The following is a 20,024-nucleotide window of genomic DNA, read 5'->3' on the forward strand; positions in this document are numbered from 1 at the left end:
GTGGCTCAACCTGATCAATAACACTGATCACCAGCCAAAGGTTTTTCATTAAGACTAGCTGTGCTGCATGAATGGACTCGATTAGCATAGATCACACAGGCTGTGAGGAATGCCAAGGCTCGGTCTCCCTGTGCAACTCAATGAATGACACAGAATTTTACAATAAATGAAATTTAGTTGGATTCATAAACTTGATGATAAAATAATCAATGGCTTGGATTAGCACTCTTCATTTTACCAAGACAGTTTTATGCTTCGACTTCACCAGAACCATTCTCAACTGCCGCATGTCTGTGCTTGGTTGAGAGCTTGTTGAGATCCCTCGCATCAACCCAATTACAACTATTGCAGTGGACCCCAGCATACTTGCGGTTCAGATCCCCCCCCCCCCCAAGTTTTAGTCAATATTTAAAAAAAATAATAATTTTATTGTTTGTGTATTTAGGGGAGATTTTTTCATGGAAAAGCAAATTGAATGTTTATCACATTTTTGGGGAAGATTTTGTATTTTTTAGTTTATTGTTTTATTTTTTTTTTAAACAGAAATTACATTTTAACAGGCAACAGTCATACGCTGATTTTCACTATTCGCTAGCTGGGTCCCTGTCCCCTGCAAGTTGTAGAAGTCTTGAAATACTTCAGGCACACCCAGCAAAAAACAGCAACATCTCTGTACCATGACGCAAGTTACCTTGTGTCATTGGTAACGGCAGACTTGCTCTGAGCGCGTGATATTGCACATTACACTGAAGATACCGTAGTTAGGGTAGGGTGAGTCATTGGTTTTTAACATTCTTGTGAACGTATCACTGCGAACAACTTTGTTACTTTTGCTTCCCCCCTTAAACAAAACAAAACAAAACAAAAAAAAAGACAGACAACATGAGTGTAATTGTGAATTTATCCATTGTGAGACAAAGAAAGTTTTTTTTCTTCTTCTTAATGGATTTGGGGGGGGGGTCAGAAAAGCAACGCCTACAATATATTATCATAATCATAGAAAATGATTCATTTGTACAATGTGAAAAAACAGTCATTTTTCCAATGACCAGTGCTGTTTATTCCACACCGTACGACCATTCCTGATATCCTCGTGGTGCACAATGAGTCCCTGCATTTCTGGTAGAAAACCCAAGTAAGAAGAGGCGTAACGAAAATGCATTTAATGGCCGTTGGAGACTTTATTCATGGAACCGCACATTACAGCTCTGTCCACTAGGGTTTAATATTGTGGTTTGATAAAAATGTATTCATTTACCAGTCCCTGGATGTTATGTTAGCGTCCTGACACACACTTCATCCAAATAGACTTTATTTTTCCATTGTGATTTTCCCTTTTGTTTTTAGTTACCTGAAAAACAGCGGATGTTGCTCCACAGTGATAATTCAGATCCACGAATTCAGCGGGACCCAGGGGATCAGCCACAGCGTAAAACACAAAAACTGCCACTGACAAACTCACCTTTCTCACCCTCTCCCAACCCCCAGCGGGCCTCGGGGCCATTGTTTCACTTACACAATCCACAATGAATTAAAAAATGGCCACGCTTTGTTCAGTGAAGCTGATGCATACTGTTGTCACGGAACCTGTCGTTAATGTGCCATCACTGCATTTCACATCCTCGGCAGACACAGGCAGAGTTTCCTCCATCTGTGAGTGCGCGTGTATGTGTGTGATGTGTGTGTGTGTGTGTGTGTAGGGGGGGGGGGGGGCATGATAGAGAAAAAGACAGGCTTACTGTAGAAGTGCAAGAGATGAGGCGAATGAATAACAGAGGTTGGTAGGTAGGTCATGTGTGTGTCACTGCATGAGTGTGGGTGGATGTTTTTGCACATATAGGAAGGGAGTGGGTCACAGAGATATTGAGGCAGATGGGAAGAGATCATCCTGCTTTTGCCATGGCTTGCAGCATCTTCTCTTTACATGGTTACAATGACATGGGCAGTTGCTCATTTGCTTGAGCACAAGCATTCTGCATATACAATCTTCATGAAAATCTATAAACACTGTACATATGGATTGAATGTTACCACACAAACAATTTAACCCATATAAGAACCCCACCAACTCACTATTGGATGCTTATGCAAGTATGAACTTCAGATGTTCATCATAGATTTAGATAAAAGCCTCAGGAATTCAAAAGGGTTCGATGATTCCCTCGTTGGGCTGTACGGGAGAAGATTGATATTTCCGTACGCTTTAGGTGGGTGGGAGTGGGTGATATGGATGGATAGGTGACACCCACATCCACCTCCACTGGAGAGAGGAAGTCCCTATCAGAGCACAACAGGAAAGAGACAGAGAGAAAACAAGTGTCTTTTTGGTCATTAAATCACTTCCTTTTTGGCCTACTTCCCCTTCAACCTCTTCATCCTCCCAGCACGCTTAAACCAGCCTTTTAGAGGACAGAGCAGTTGATGAAGCATCTTGATCTCTTTGCAGAACTGTGCATCTTCTTTTGCTTTTTAAAGGACAGAGGTGCCCAATCTTTTCTGACCCAAGAGCTGCTTTTCAAGCAGCCTGTCTCCAGAGATCGACCGGTTCAGTGTCGGCATCGCAAAGTCACACACCTTTTCCAGCGTGCATTAACTAACCCCACACCACTTTTTTCTTGTTGTCATACAACCACGAGAGAAAACATCGCTCTCTCTCTGCTGCTCTTTCACATGTCCGTGCATACACGCGCACGCATAGCCAGAACTGACCCTACCATCAACGAAAACACAAATATATACCAGATACAGATACGAGGTAGATCTGTGAGTTTGAAAAAAGGAAATCGCTGGCTATCCAAACAATGACACGTTGTCCTCCTGCAAATGCGTGTGGGTCTGCATCTGGTGCTTTGCTCGTCATCAAAGAGCGAAAGCAGAGAAAAAAAAAGTTTGTCGATGTGTCGTAGTCCTTTCAATGTTTTCAGGAAACATCAACTGCCTTCTTTCACAACACAAAATTAACACCTTCCATGTTGTGTTTTCATACTGGGTAATGCCAAATGGGCTGCTGATGAAATTAGAATTTTTGTATAAATCTCACATTTAGCTGTTGCACAATTCCTTTTTCACGACTCTCAAAAAATAAATAAATGAACGAAAGATAGGACTTCTTTCCTCTAGGCGACTTCCTGTTTATGTCTGTAAGCAGGTCAACAGAGCCAACCAGTAGTCCCTGCCTCATTCACTGTCTTCATCCTTGAATTAAAGGTGACACCAAGCCTCCTAATGCAGGATGTGGTGCCCACCCCTTTCCTAAAAACAAATCCCTTCTTACAGTACACCTTTTCTATGTCATTTAAACAAAAGTCCCATTTTAGTACATTAGTTTTCCTTCTATTATAACCGCTTTCCAACTGACAACCTGAATTAATTATGGTTTGTAACAGTATTTTCGCTAGAATGGCACTCATAAGAGCATGGACCTTGGCCAAATCCCAATAATTCAAAACAAAAAATAAATTGCCCGACCCACAATTTTGCAAAATGAAGCAGGTTTTTCATGAACCCACACCCTAATCAAAGTTGAAAACCTGTATTTACACATGCGCCCTTTTTCTACTGAGTCATCACAACAAGGAGGGAGCAGCGGCCTCCGTGCAATGTCTTACTTAGCTTCTTTGACTATGACTATCCTCCCCAGACTAGAAGCCACCCATCATTCCAATATACTTTCCCCCCCCCCAGACTTCCTCCGTATGATTCATAACAGCCAGACAAATTGGCTATGACCTGGGCAGGTTTGTGTTGAGACTATAAAGACTGTTTCAGCTAGCTGCTGTCTGCCACTCCAAACTCATCCATACTTGGCTGGTATTGATCAAACTGATGGCCAGTGCCTTGGTGTCTGTGCTCCAGCATCACACAGCTTCAGACTCTCCTCCCTCATGTCTATCACTTGGCATCAGATCTGGAACTTGTTCGACACTCCCACTGCAAAGGTTTGTCGAGCACCAGCTAACATGAGCTGCGCAAATGGATTTTACTCCCTCCTTTTTCTGACAATATCAGGCATTGATAAATATGTTTTTCACAACATAGTTTCATATCTTTTGGGAGGAGTTTTTACATTTCGGCATAATTGCCATCATCAGCATTATTCAAAATTTGTTTAGATAGTTTAATGAGGTGAATATACTGTGCACAGTTCTTTTTCTGAAACATTTATTTATTTTGTGCATGCAACAAAAAGTTTTTTTCTTCCCCCACCCCAATTTCGCTGCTGTAGACTGCAAATTTCCCCATTGTGGGGCGAATAAAGGTGATCTTATCTTATCAAGACGGGTTCATTGTAAAGCACTTTTCATCAACAACAACAACAACCCCCTCCAAAACAAAACAAAAAAAACAAAAAAAACAACAGCATTCAAACACACACATATATATATATATATATATATATATATATATATATATATATATATATGTGTGTGTTTGAATGCTGTGTGTTTGAATGCTGTTGTTTTTTTTATATATATATATACCGTATTTTCACGACTATTCGACGCATCGTACTAATGGCCGCAGTCTCATTAATGGGTGACATTTCTGTATTTTACACATACACAGGACGCACCGTACAAATGGCCGCAGTTTTACAGTGGTAAAACATACGCCAGCTTAAACATACGGCATGCATGCGCGCACTCTAACACGTTAGCTTGAAGCATACGGTAGCATGCCAAGACATACAGATAAGCTAATAACACGTTTTTAAAAAGGCAACGAAAGCAGAACTGAGTTCGGGTGTATTTTATTTAGCCATCGTACAATGTTCTCACGTTTTTCGATCAATCATCACCCAGAAATCCATCAAAGTCCTCTGTATCAGAAGCAGAGGACTGCACATCTCAGTTGTCATTGAATGCATCACATGCTAGTGTGAGTTGCTACGCATTGCCGAGCGGAAAGAAGGAGTAGCAACAGCAAAGTCAACATTTCTCTCGTTTGAAGCTTTCCCACATTTGAAAGTAAAGAACAGAGCGAAACATGGTGGCAGCGCGAGTGTGTAGAAAGAATTGAACAATTGTGCAACTACCGTAATCCATCAAAAACGCCGCGTTCCCTCTCGCTGTTGCGTATTGTGGCGTAACTCGCCAAGCGCTGCCTCTCACTCTTTGTAAAGTTGTGTTTTCCACCGATCATCCATTGTTCCCATGCCGTTCGCAACTTTACTTTGAACGCCCGGTTGATGCCAATGTCCAGCGGTTGGAGTTCTTTAGTCAAGCCTCCGGGAATAACGGCAAGCTCAGAGTTCATTTGCTTGACTTGTTTTTTCACCGCTGCTGTGAGATGGGCACGCATGCCAAAAGCGAGCTTCGTAGGCGTGTCTTTTTGTCGAATTTATTTTCAGGGGTTCTTAGAAACCAAAACCGGAGTGTTTTTGCAACAAAGCACATTGCCACACTCTATACAAGTGTTGGTACTGGCTTGAGGCGTCCCTTAGCGTCCACTTACACGCCCACCCTTCACCATTGGCAGACTAGCTTGCCTGTCCTCTCTCTCCCTCTCCATATATGTATATATACACGCCCACCCTTCCCTGATTGGCCGACTTCTTTCCCGCATGCCTGGCAACAGTCACTTCCGCCTTTTCTCTATAAAGGACGCTCCGCACCATAAGGCGTCCTGTCCATTTTGGAGAAAATTTAAGACTTTTAATGGCGCCTTATAGTCGTGAAAATACGGTAACCAGCATATATTCCCAGTGGTCCAAGCTCGTGTTTTTCATAGCCAAGCTACATTCTGTGATGTTCCAATATTTCAAGCTGACTTTGGAAATGGACCTTTCCTCTGTTGAGTCCTCAATAAGCATACAAAAAGTGGAGAGGTGTGGCGGACTAAATAATCACCGTGAAAGTTTGGGAGCAGCTGTTGGCATGTGAAGGCCTGCCAGCAAGTTGGACTTGGTGCTCTGAAAGCCAGTAGGAGAACTAAAAGTAGCCATTTCGGAAAAGAGGAAGGATCAAAGCTCCATTCAAACATATTTTTGTGTGGGTCACACCACAAGATATGTTGTTTGTGTGCAACAACATAATGTTCATGATTACTTACATGCACTTAAACATACACTGCAGGAGGACTGACACAAAACGGAATATTAATCTTTTGTTTGTGTCATATCTTTGGAATGCAGCGCACCACATATTTGATTCCGTACTTTGGTGTAAACAAGTTGTGGAAAGTCAATATAGAATTCCAAAAAGAAAATGCTTGCCCTAATAATAATAAGGAGTTGACACAAGTGGTTAAGTTGTAGGATTTTGCGTTTGTCAGTCTTCTAGTTGTTGCGGTTATGAGCCATTATTAAGAATCATTAATTGATTGATGATGGCAAAAAAAAGAAACCGATAGCTCTTCCTGTGTTTTTTTTTTTAAATTGACTGACTGTCGCCTGAAGTCGGATGCACACGTAAAGATAGTATGGCTGATTTTGATTGCTGATTCCACGCGTCCGACTTAAGTTAGCAAATACCCAATTATACCCATACATACTATCCTGATTGATGTTATGCTGCAGTCAGACGGAACGTGAGCTGAGTGTTTCTGGTGGTGCGTTTGCATATATACTGTAGTCAATACACTCCATGCGGTCGGACGCGAGCAGCTGCAGATGAAGTGTTTCAATTTGCCTCTTTGCCCGTTTCGCTGGGGTGTACAAATGCGAACTTTTTGCGGCACTGACAGCCAATCGGCGTTGACAATATACTTTGTACATCACACCCAGCACCTGCAGTGGCACGGCCACTCACAGCGTGAGGGAGCTCCTCCTCTTCTCTGCTCTAGGCAACCCTCGTGGAGTTCCCCAATTCCGGTAACGGCCTACAAAGTTTCAATGGAACCAGTAAAGCGAAGAGACACGGTGGCCACAAAATGCCCACATACCAAGAAGTAACCAATCAGACCGTAGCTGTTTTCCACATCAAAATAAGGAGAACAGAGGCCCAATCAGACTAAACTTTATTTTATTTGCATATTGAATATTCTTATAGGTGGGCTGGTAGTCCAGTGGTTAGCACGTCAACTTCACAGTGCAGAGGTACCGGGTTCAAATTCAGCTCCGGCCTCCCTGTGTGGAGTTTGCCTGTTCTCCCCGGGCCTGCGTGGGTTTTCTCCGGGTACCGCGGTTTCCTCCCACATCTGTGTGCCCTCCGATTGGCTGGCAACCGGTTCAGGGTGTCCCCCACTTACAGATGGGATAGGCTCCAGCACCCCCCGCAACCCTAATGAGGATGAAGCGGTTCGGAAAATGAATGAATGAATAAATATTTTTATAAGTATAAGGAGAAAATGGAATGCTCAAAATTTCCGACGGAATAGCTTGGAAAAGGGGCATCCTGCTTATTCTCAACGCAAATCATATTGCAAACCCAATAAAAGGATCTTAAAGATGATGATAATTGGATCTTATAATGATGGTAAGTCTATCCAATCTGTGGTCAAAGGTCAGATCCATAGATGCATGTGTCTGTCAATTCATGACAGTCACAATTGTAAGTTTATTTTGTGCAAACTATCATAGATTAATGAGAAAAAAAACTCCATAGAGTTGAAGTATCTCGGGTCATAAGTCCTTCTGGTTCATGTTTTATTCTTTTGTGAGTGCTCTACTTATTGCAACCTTGAACCAATTTTCCAATGACATTGACTCCACACTGTCATCAAAAGCATTTTTCACATTTATTCTCAGCTGCTGCAAGTCTCATCATCAGTCGGGACACAGGGGTGCAGTCCGTTCACTGGATCCCATCAGCAAAATGGATTGGCTGCTTTTGTTCGTCGAACTTGCATCCGACTGCTATTTTATGAAGAACAACGCCCAGTCCACTTTCCCTCAGATGCGCAGCTACATAGCCGGCAAATAGCGGGATGTTATGCGTGGAAGTGTCAAGACCACGCATGTGACGGCTTATGGTCCCGCTCTCTGTTGATTACTCCGCTCTACAGCGGTAGGTCACACAGATCAAGGCCGTTGTTGCTCCTTTGGGACTTGAAATCTTCTGGTTTTATGGGAGGCGATTTCAGGCCGTCACACATCTCCAGTTCATTCTGCTGAACATCATTTTTTTCCCCTACCACTGGGTTCATTCATTTTGGCATGAGGGAACATGCACTGACTTCAGACATTATTGTACAACAAAAGTTATTTCATCGTACGCCAATTCATATCTTTGCCATATTGGGCTATTGTTTTAAACCATATTTTATTTTATTTTTTTTGTCTTGACCAAGTTCTTACACTGATGTGATAAATCCTGATACAACATTCAATAAAACGATTTCATCAAGGACTTTTGGCACCGGACTCAAATTATCCCTTTGGAATCTCTTAGTTATCATAAACACTCAAAAACTAAAGATCAAGAAAATTTTGCCAGACCTCAAAATCAGTCAGTGAAATTTCTCAACTGTGTTTCAGAGAATTATTAGCTCAAAGAAGGTAAAGTTTAGTTTGATCTCCTTCCTGTTAGTCGTTTGCATTATTATAAATACATTTTATGCATATTTTTTAAATTTTACTTCTGTAGTGGACTTATTCTTTGTTATAGCATCCTTAGGTCATATTCTTTAGTTTGATGTGAACGCGAGAGATTGATCCTCGCAAACTGTTTGACTGAGGTGTTTGTTTTATGAATGCCCCATCAATGTGGAGATTGTCGGCAAAATATACTGGCTGTAAATGTTGATGGGAAATCAGTAGAAAAAAAAAGCAATGGTGTGCAAGAAAACCCCTCAAAAAAAAACAAAACAAAACAAATAGGCAAGTGCAGAGGCAGTAAGGTCGTTTTCCATGACAAGGCAAATGTCCTCTTGCTTTAGCAATTGTCAAGCCATAAAAAATAAAAATAACAATAAAATAAAATGTTTAAAAAAGTGTTTCTTTTCAAATAGGTTCGTCTAATTTCCAAAATGACTTGCACAGAATTAAAGGAATCAATGATAATGCATGTAGTGACACTCAGGTAGTCGTTTTCTGACAGACGCCGCAGACCTTTGTCGATCCCGCATGTAGGGATTTATTTTTTACATTTTATTTCTTTTTTTGACACGCTCGAGGCAAAGGTCAAGATTCTATATGCAGTGAAGCATTCACCTTCGCCACTCAACTGAGCCTTGGCAAGATTATGCCTTTGTGTCTTGCTCTCTCTATGTGCTGGGTTAATTTTTTCCACAATGGAGCCAAGCAAACACAGGGGAAGTGCGCGTTCCTCAAAGTGTGTGCATGTGTGTGTGTGTGTGCGCGCGTTTGTTTTTAAAAGACATTGGTGCAACGGTTTTAACAGAGCAACTCCTATTGAATTAGATGTTCTAACCCCCTGCTTGCTAAATGGATTTCTGAAGTGGCTGTAGTTGGAGGCTTTCAATTGGATGCAACCTTGAGTCCTTTTTTTATGAGCTCTGTAGGATTTAAGTGCCGGTATAACATGAGCACTGAATGTGTGCTCCTTATTTTTTGAAATTGAAAAATCTCTAAAGGCTCCCCCTATTGTGTAGGCAATTAATGGAATGCTGGCAGCGAGGTTCAGGTGCTTAAAAGTTGTTTTTTTCCCCCCCCTCCCTCTATCGCTCTCCTTATAATTACTTATAAAGGATAATCATCAGGAGGGGGGGGGGGAGCATCATAATGCTGCAGGCTTCCTCTTTATGCACAATGATGTATAATGCATGCTTTGAAATGAAACGGCAGCGGCCTTCAAACCATTCCGTTTCCCAACCTTTGTGTGTTTGTTTTGCGTGCCGCCGTGATGCTTTTGTGTCACAATGGCGGCTGTTCCCATTAACAATGCTCACCTATTCATTGAGTCTTTACATGTGTAAAGTTTGTCCATCAGGTGGGCAAACAAAAGGTACTGCTGCTATTAGCGATTTGAAAGTTGGCTAATTGGCTCTCTGAAGATTTCTGCTCTTTCTCTTCAGTCTCGGTCAGCCTCCATCAGTTTTAACAAGGAGGGAGATGAGGGATTTTATTTTTATTTTTTGGTAACATTTACTCAGTTAAAATGTTATGAGATTTTTGATGTCAGAAAAAAAACCTTTTGATAAATGCCTTTTACTCTTAGGCTTGTAAAGTACAACCGCCCCGCCCCCCCAACTACATTTGTGAACTTCCACGTTGCGTCAAAGAAGAAATTCTCATGCTCAAAAATCTTGTTTTGGCACGTGTTATTTTCATTTTTTTTTTCTACAAGCCAATACACACGACTCCAAACGGTAACATTAGCAGCAACGCGAGCGCTAACTCAACAATGTTACCAATAATAAATGCCACAGAGGAAATTCCAGTGTGACCATGACATGACGTAAGTAGTAGACTAAGTCTGGGCCTGTTTTCAAAAACATTAAAGTAGGCCTTGATTTACAAGGCAGTGTAATGTAGTTAGTAAATAAAATGGAAAAGAAACATATATTCATAGTTATTTATTTCCTAAAAATAATTTCCTAACGCCTTCAATTTGTTTTTTTAACCCTTTCATCCACCGACAATGATAACCTGTTAACTGATTACATGATAGGCTGTTCACTGTCGTAACCGCTGTCCCTGAAAGGGTTTAATTATGGCAATAGATTATTTTTGTTACAAATGCATTTTTTGGGAGGTGGGGTATTGTGCACATTCTTAGCTCTCAAGCCATCACATTTTACTGTCAATGAATCCACTTTCTGAATAAATTGTCATCATTCGGCTGATCCCCAGCAAACCAGAAATCCACTTCCGATGGTAAATTGTCTTTCGCTTGTACCCTCATTTGCTGTTTGTGTCACCCTGCCGCATGGCCGTGCAAAAGTGCGCGAGAGCATGAGTGACGCGTTTAAAAGCTTCACAATAACACTGGCCGACACAACTTGGGGCTGTTTGTGTGATGGGAAGGAAAGCCTGTTTAGAAATTGACAGCGTTACATCTGCGCGTGTGTGTGTGTGAGCTGAGTGTTATGTTGCTTTCGGCAAGTTATTAATGTGTGTGTGTGTGTGTGTGTGTGTGTGTGTCCCTCTTTTTTTTCCTCGCTATCTACGTGGTTATCTTTGCACTCGGTCAGTCAAGAGCTGATGTCCACCTTCGGGGACGCACACCACATGCATTTCTGAATATTTTTACCCGAGGCTGCACTTGTTAGAGTGTGCAGATAAATTCATGTACATTATTTATACAAATTCAGGGCGAGTGAAGGCAGGCAGGTTGAACGCATTTATGGAGTAAGAGGCCGGGCTCTGCAAGCCAAGCTCCAAGAGAGGGCTTGTGGAGCTGGCTACTTTCCCAACTCTGACTGCCCGGCATGCATTATGCTACATGAGAACATATCTATCCCATGATCAGTCAATCCATTTGTTTTCTTGAATGAAAAAATAAATATATTTTTGGCAACCCGGCCATGAAGTAAAAAATGCCCCAAACTGTCAAAGATTGGCACATGCACTTAGCTTTGTATGTCACTTCAGAGTTACAGTTTCTGGGTTCAAGTTTCAGCTCAGGCCTTTTCATGGGTGGAGTTCTCATTTCAGATTTTCTTCAAGTATTCCAGCTTCAAATTTGAAAACATTTGTATCTGCGGAAAACTAAAAAAAAAAATGTCCACCTGTGAAGTGTGGTTTGTCTGTATGTTGTGTGGCTTGTGTTCTTGTGTTTGAATGGCGGCTGGTCCTGAGTGTACCACACAACTCAGGTAAAGTGGGTTGGAGCAGGCTCGACTTGAGCATGAATGTGCATGGATGTGCATCGTGACCAGTTACGTGCCACTAGGATTGTTTCACCAGATATCCTTTACTGTCTTTACTGTGTGTGTCAACATGGGAAGGTCTGGTCAGTCAGTCTCTATTTGTATCAGCAAAGGAGAACTGGATAAGTATTATTGGTGAAGATGTTTTACTTTTTTTTAATTAGGCAATGTGGGTTTCATAAAGCGCATTTGAATCTCCCTATCAATTATGCTCTATTATTCTCAGCAATAATACACGCGATATTTCAAGTTTGAAATTTTGCTCCAGAATAATTTCATACAGCGGATCGCATACTATTCCTAAAGATACTTGAGCATTTTTCTTCTATACAGTACTTAATTCTTATTTGATATTCTTATTTTTATTTTGTGAGAATATTCCGACAAAGGAGGCATTCAAAATATATAACTTTCAAGAAAAAAAAATCTTCCCGGATAAATTATATTAAACACTATAATACAGAAATGCTTGTGCAGTTGCCAAATTAACTTGAGAGAGCACCTTAAGAAAAAAAAAATGCAAGTGACTCGTATTTAAAATAATATTGTTTCGGTTATTGCCACAGTGACCCCAGTTCACCACTTTCGAGTTTGGCAACGTTGGTGGACGAACCAGCACAAAATACGTATATTTCAATGCTTGATCTTGTAGTGTAGGCAGTTTCTGTTTGTGTCATTCATTAGCTTGGTTCCTTTTACTCTTGACCTTACCTTTGTGATTTTGTCACTTCTGTTTCTTTCGCCTTAGCTGGATGTTGGATAATATGTCAACATTCCCTGAGTTGTGACGTAAAGCTTGTCATGAAGAACACACAGTTGATTAAAAAGAAAAAAAAAGGACATTTTATGTGGTTGACGGTACACTCTTAGTACCAACTACCTGTTGTGTTCTTAAATGCAAATAGTCCGACCTCCTCCCACACAGGAGCTGTCGCCTGCACAAGTGGAAGCATCACCAGCTGGTTGTAGTCTCCATGTCCCCCTGGAGCTGGAGTTGACTGCTTCGTGCTTCTCATCTCGAAGACCTTCAACTTTATCATAGAAAGAGCCTGACGACTCAAATGAGGACCTTTGAATTGAAATTGTTGCATGATTTTGTTTCTGTGTGCGTGCGTGCGATCGTTGTTTCCATTTTACCATGGCCTAACCTTACCTAGTGACACAATATGAACTAAACATCTTGTAAATCTGAACCTGATTAGTCACTTTTTCATCAGGGCTCTGTGTCAAATTGTGTGAGGAAGTTTGGATTTTTAAAATGAAATTATGGAGCATTTTTGGGAAGTCTTTGTGTATGATAATGTAAAATACATGATAGAACTGTTAACTGATCCCTTTTAATTGTCATCTTACTCCAAAACTTGATGTAAAATGAATCCCGGTGTACAATGTATGAAATAAAATGATTACAGAAATTGTGTTTTTACGTACAAAAAAGTGTCGCACATCTCAGTCAAAAACAATGAAAGAAATAGCGTCCAAATAAAAATGTACTCTGCATATCGCAATGAGTAGCAATGTGCCGTGTGAAGGGGGCCAGTCCGCAAAGAAGCAAATGTGTTCTTAAATTCTGCCTTTCAAGTTCTCCAATATTGCTCCACTCGTAGAATGACAATTAAAAAAAAAAATTAAAAACATGTCAACAAGGTCATACCTGTATGTTGGTGCACATGTTTTGTGTTTTAAGATAAGATAAGATAAGATATCCTTTATTCGTCCCACAATGGGGAAATTTACAGCCTCCAGCAGCAAGAATGTATGTAGAAAGAAGAAAGGAGAAAGAGAAAAAACAAAACAACAAACATCTTTCAATTAAATACAATATGAACACAAATGGATAAAAATTATTATTATTATTATGATTGTTATTTTTTATTCATCAGCCTGACAGCAGTCGGTAGGAACGAGCGCCGGTATCTCTCCTTCTTGCAGCGCGGGTGTAACAGTCTCTGGCTGAAGGAGCTACCAAGTGCTGTCAGGGCGGCCTGGAGGGGGTGGGAGGGACTGGCCATCATAGCTTTTAGCTTAGTTAGCATCCTTCTGTTGCCCACCTCCTCCAGAGTGTCAAGGGAGCAACCCAGGACAGAACTGGCCTTCCTGACCAGTCGCTCCAGTCTCTTTCTGTCCCGGGCCGAGATGCTGCCTGACCAGCAGACAATGCCATAATAGATGGCCGAGGCCACCACCGAGTTATAGAACGTCTTAAGGAGTGACCCCTGAACCCCAAAAGACCTCAGTTTCCTGAGTAGGAAGAGTCGGCTCTGTTCTTTCCTAATCAGGGTGTCCGTGTTTGTAGACCAGTCCAGTTTGTCGTTGAGAAGAACACCGAGGTACTTGTAGGAGGTCACCCTCTCTATGTCCATACCCTGGATGTTCATCGGTGCTGGTGAGGACTTTTTCCTGCATTTTTTGCTAGTATGGATAGTGCTGAAACATACACACACACACACACAATCACATACACGATTTCACAAAGTCAGAGTCATCTCAACATAATCTAGATTATCAAATGAACCTCGCGACTCAACTTCTGCTGTCTCCATATTCAATTACAAATACATTTATATCAATTCATATATTTTTTTGGTGCGTTTTTCACATGTGATGAAAACAGACTTTCTTGTTGACGACCCACGCTGCAGGAGAGGGTGGGGTGGCGTGAGCAGTGTCTCATTTGGAATGATTTACGATGAAGTGAGGTGCATTTGACCAAGGCATGTCACAGACGTTCTATCAAGACACTCGGGAACGTTCATGAAGCGTGTGTGCGCACATGTATTGAAATTCCTTCCTCCAGGCCCAGTTTATAAAAACAAAACAAGACCATTCTACAGTAGACAAATTTATTGTGGCGCCGAAACCTTAACGTCATGTAACACAAAGATGGAAACCAATAGACGCAATAAATTATCTTCATTATTACGTGTAACCAGTGACATTCTGTACATCAAAAAGGTAAAGCACTGTAAATAATGAATAAAAGTTGTACAAAAAAAAAGTGGACCAAGAAACTAAAACCTATACAGCAATACTTAACAGACACAGAGATGTTTCAATGCCAGTAGACGTAGAAATTAATATTTTATGTGTGATTCCCCAATGATTTTAGTGTCTCACGACATAATTTAAGTACTGATTAAAAGTCAAATAAAAACACTGTACGCACAACAACAATAAAGAAAGCAACCAATTTTTTTCCCCATGTCGATTATGTCATTTTTTTTTTTTAGGAAATCATTGCTTTGCAATTAATGCGTCATCACAGTTGTCTCCCATATTACCACATGAATGTAAACACCCGCAATTCTTGTTTTTTTTTTTATTTTCCAACATTAATACTTTATATATATATATATATATATTTGTACATATTTTCATTCACATCTGCAGTTAGCTAGCATGGTAATGAAATAAGGCAAGACTCACATAACTGTGACATCACAATATATGTTTTCCTTTTTTTCTTTTTTTTCTTTTTTTTTTTGGAATTTTCTTTTATGAAATAATACTGATTATAAAGGTTTCGTGTCATTTCCTTCTTCTGCAGCAAGCTTTGGTCTTCCTGGGCAAAGGCTGGCTAGAACCACATCCAAAACCACAGGTTGTCTCGTTCCATTTTTTTTTGTAGTAAAATTGTAAAATTAAGGGTGTTTTTTTTTTGCAAGAAAAATGGAAATACACAATCGTTTTAGCTGATATTATTAACTATATGTTTTTAACATTCGATCTTCTGAATGAAGTACATGGTTTAATAAAAGGACTCGGGGGTGGGGGGGGGGGGGGGTCACATAAGGTGACCCTCCAAATTATTTCTGTTACTGAACTAGGACTGTTTTGATCACTGAGGGGCATTCCATTGCGGGTCTTTTCTTTTTCAACAGTCATTTCTCACATTTTTGGTCAGGTCAAGCTGCCACTGCCGTATCGATGAGTTCAGTGATCGCAGGTAAGAGTCCGCTTTGGTTGACCACATGAATGCCGTCTGTACAGTACCAACCAGAGCTAAAAGAAAAGTTTAAACACAACTCCACGTTCCCAAAAGCAATCGTCCTTTGTTAGAGTCACTGTGGTAATAAACAGTGAGTCCTTATTTAGTTCAAGTGTTCCTCTTTGTGTCATGTGTCTGCATTTCTTTCCCCTCGTTCATATGCGCGCACGCTCAGTTTGTGTATTTTTCTTTTTTTTTTTTTGTTCAAAGTTCTCGAGGTTTTACTCTGCCATTCTTCACGCAATTGACTCAGGGCTAGGTGGATTTAAATAAAAGTAGAAGATTTGGGGCTGCGGCCTGACTCCTCGTGTCCATGCAGCAGCTGCGTTGCCGGTAGTGCAGTTCCCCTCCTAAGCTCTCTTGGCGTGGAGCATTTCAATGAGCAGATTGTTGCAGGGCACGTCGCCATTCAGGTGCTTGTAGTAAAGATATTCTTCGGCTTGCAGGCTGATGGCTCGAATCTCTGGCAGCCGCAGAAGCAGCTGACCAAACTTGTCCGTTTGCTGCGGGTAGTTACACATGACGTAGTCCAACAGCGCCGCATTCACCTGCTCCTGGACGCTCTCTACAAGGTGGAAGTTCTCCAGGTTCTTCACATCTACCGACATGAGAAGAGACAAAAAAGTCAGATCCACATAGAATTTCAAAGCCCTTTAATTTCACCCGACCATTGCGTTTTCACTGCATGGGAAACATACGCCATAAAAACCACACCCTTCGACAGTCCACATTTCGTCCGCTAAACCTTGTCACGGTAATGAATTGACTTTATCACAGTGAAATTTTGCTTTGAGGATTTTCAAAGTAACACTTCTCTTCTGTTTATTTTGCTGACAGCTATCTCTCGGGACAGCCGTGTCGAAGGAATCAGGTGAAGGCAGGAAAAAAAGGGGGTTGTCCTCCTGAGATTCAATCCTCGTGAGTCAATAAATTATGTAGGGCAGACTTACAGCCACCTTTTTTTTGTCATATCAAAACAATGTCAGAAAATATAAATGACTTTTCGAAGAAGTGAACATTTGGCGAGTGCAACAAAAGTGCAAGTGTTTTCGGTGTAGATTGTTGATTCCTTGTGCAAATGTAATTTTTTTTTTCCTCCCCAAATCCTACCTGTGAGTGCCGCCACAAGCGCTTTTCCTCGGCAATAACAATAATAAGCTCACAGGGGGCTCTCGCAGATTATTGCAAGACAAGTGGAAAAAGTGCTAAATGGATAATGGTGGACCACCGCACGGTGTGTCCTAGTCATGATCATGAAGTGCAGGGCTGAAGAATTTTTAATGAGATGGCACATCCACTGTCTCGCACGGGTGTGTGTGTGTGTGTGCGTATGCATCTGCGTGATTCATTTATTAATTTGTTTGACCTCAGGTTGGATGTGCTTATGTAGGTTAATGCGTAACAACAGCGTGCTTGTTTCTCTTTGACACCTCCAGACGCACACGCATGTATAATTACATGGTATGGACACACAAATGTACACACGCACATGCCCACATCCCATTGCTCGCACTTGATCTTTCTCACTTCTCAGACGCATGTATAATCAGACACTAATCCTTGGAAATACACACCATTTGTCTTCCTTGCTTGCATTGTATGACTCTCTAACACACACAAACCCACACACACGCTACTCAGAGCATTAGCAGGGAGAAAGGAGGGTTGGGGGGGGGGGGGATAAATCAGCAGCTAATGAGGTCTAGAAGAGTATGAGAATCAGCTCCTTCAAGGCACTTCCATCTATGATGCACTCTACCATGCTATTTGCAATCTGTATGCATGTCTGCATCTGCTTTTGTGGTGCGTGCAGTATGGCTGGTGAGTAGTGTGTGCATGCTCACCGTGACCTCTGTGTGACACGACGAGGGGCTAAATAAGGCCAAGAAGAGGACAGGAAAGGGTGTGTGTGTGTGTGTGTGTGTGTGTGTGTGTGTGTGTGTGTGTGTGTGTGTGTGTGTGTGTGTGTGCGTATGTGTGTGTGTGTGTGGGGGTGTGGGCTGGGCAGTAGGAGGGGGTGACAAAGAGGGACTCCAAACAAACACGACATGCTTTTTCCTGCTGTCGCTCAGCTGTGTGACCCGCTGCCACACTTCTGGACCAGCACCAGCATTGCTCCCAAGCACTAATAGGGCCTTAGACTACAGGCACAGTATATGCAGGTCAACGAGGAATTGGAAAAAAAATCAATTTAAGGGTGCATGAAAGAAAAGTTCCTGATTTACTTTTAAACTTTCAGACGAAAGGCTCATCATCTTTTTGCCATCTTTTTTACCTGCCAGATCTCAAAGGATTTTCGAGACGATATATATTTGGAGTGTGTCTGTGGAAGCTGTTGTCCGTGTGGCTAAAAGAACATGTGCGAGGTCAGAGGTTACAGATGTGGGACCCCAAAAAGGGCCTCGCTCCCAATCTCTGTTCCATTTCACCCCAGAGGTGTTCTCATCCAACCCTGTCACTACAGACATTGCAGTGGGGCAATCACACTGGAACAAAAAGGCAACTCCAAAACAGTTCCAACATTGCTGGAGGCATACCATTGCAGAAAATGTAGAGGGAGGTAAGGAAAGTTCGAGCTCAATCCCTCCTTGCAAAGGACACTTTTCTCATCCTTGGCAAAAAAATAAAAATAAAGGTGCTGGGTCAGTTTCAGCAGTGGGAGCGGCTATCAGGGGTTACTTTTTTCATTTGTGCGTCTTCCCCCCAGCTAACTCAGAATTGAGATTAAAATCTGAATGATTGCGGGAGAGCCAGAATTTTAGTCCCGGTTCCATTCGATTTGCCATTATCGATGCCCAAGCCTGGTTATATAACAAGTTCACTACTTTATGAAGAACAAATGCCTGGGTGTACTCACTGTTCACTATGGGGCATATTTTCACATGTGCGTAAATCAGAAAAGTTGCAAATCTGACCACTTTGTTGGCCACGTGGATTCTCCCATCGACTTAAGCAGGGACCTGGTGCACATCGGGAATTTCGGGAGATTCCTGGACAGACGCTATCCAGCGCTGACACCAGACTGCAAACCCCGCCCCTCACTATCTGGTGGCTGCGCATAAATTTGTCGGTTATGCATGGTGGTTTTGTCTCAACAGGATAACCTTGAAAGCGCAAAAGCCAGACGTGAACAAAACAAACCAAAAAAAAAAAAAAGAGACTAAAGCGCTACCGGAAGACTACGTAGATGAAAATCTAAGTGGGTACTATAAATCGAAGTTCCATCAAACCTTCAGTCCTCTGACAAGAGATCACATTATTTCACAAATATTGATACCATTTTATGTCCCATTGTAATACCTTAAGAAATCATGCAATGTGAACATGTTTCAAGTGTAACATGATACCTGCACGCACAACATGGAATGGTCAAGTACCTTACCCCGGATGATGTCATATGGCCTTCTAAAATTGGCACCTAAAAAGTTGAAATTCAAAGGATATTTATGAGCTCCAAGCGATTCTAGTGAATTTAGCTTCATATTCTTCCAATAATGTGCATGTGTGTCTGCATGCACGCAAGTGTGTGTTCTGGTCATTGATGGCCACTGGATGGCTGCCATTGTCTTTGTTGTTTAGTTTAACATCTGCGGCAACATAAAAACTAAGATGAATTAATATTTGTGTGTGTGTGTGTGTATGCGCGCGCTTGTACAGTATGTGTGCAGGCATGTGTGGATCGTAGGGGCTTACCACAGAGAGTTAAGTACTTCTCTCTGTCAAGTTGATTAGGGTGAAAGTGAGGCAAAAAGACTCCATTTTAATTGCTAATTACTATGAGCGGCCCTTTTGAAAAAATAATGAATGAAGGTTTCCATACAAGAGGCTTGCTTTCTGTCTACAATTTGCAAATGTGATGAGTCAAAAATAAGATTAAAGAAAAGAGCAAGCTCCCAATTTGGATGTGGCCATAATAAATGCAATGTATATCATGAGAGCGAAAGAGACAAAAAAGAAAGCTCATATCAAAAAACGAAGCAGTCCATCACTCATCTCTAGACAGTGTCAGGTCGAAGCATTAAGTGTGCTAAGTGCTCTCCTTTTTCTTTTCTACCTCCCCCTCACCTCAGCCACTCCTCTCGCTCGCTCCCTCCCTTCCTCTTCTTCTTTCTCATCGTTCAGTCACAGTGGGACTAATTATCAACTATATTTTTTGTTACACATAAAACAACCACAGTTCATCGCAGTGCTGCGTCCGACTACTCAAATAGAAACCCTGAGGTACATTGTTCCATTTGATGGGCGATCACACTGAAGCCAGTGACTTACTGAAAAAGCTCACACACACAAACATGCACGCACACATACACATGCGCACATACAC

General features: G+C 41.6%; 2 protein-coding genes across 2 annotated transcripts in view; one reads left to right on the forward strand and one right to left on the reverse strand.

The window, feature by feature from the left end:
* LOC127606304 (adhesion G-protein coupled receptor D2) overlaps window positions 1-13,127 on the forward strand; it is an 81,828-nt gene extending 68,701 nt beyond the window's left edge. The window contains exon 24 of the mRNA XM_052074527.1: window positions 12,638-13,127. Coding sequence (XP_051930487.1) covers window positions 12,638-12,754 — 117 coding nt within the window. The 3' untranslated portion in view covers window positions 12,755-13,127. The remainder of the gene's footprint in view (window positions 1-12,637) is intronic.
* Window positions 13,128-14,538: 1,411 nt separating this feature from the next.
* nr5a2 (nuclear receptor subfamily 5, group A, member 2) overlaps window positions 14,539-20,024 on the reverse strand; it is a 64,687-nt gene continuing 59,201 nt past the window's right edge. Inside the window, exon 7 of the mRNA XM_052074567.1 lies at window positions 14,539-16,298. Within this exon, the coding sequence (XP_051930527.1) occupies window positions 16,051-16,298 (248 nt within the window). The 3' untranslated portion in view covers window positions 14,539-16,050. The remainder of the gene's footprint in view (window positions 16,299-20,024) is intronic.

Source organism: Hippocampus zosterae, chromosome 8, assembly GCF_025434085.1.
Source record: "Hippocampus zosterae strain Florida chromosome 8, ASM2543408v3, whole genome shotgun sequence".
In the NCBI taxonomy this organism is placed as follows: Eukaryota; Metazoa; Chordata; class Actinopteri; order Syngnathiformes; family Syngnathidae; genus Hippocampus; species Hippocampus zosterae.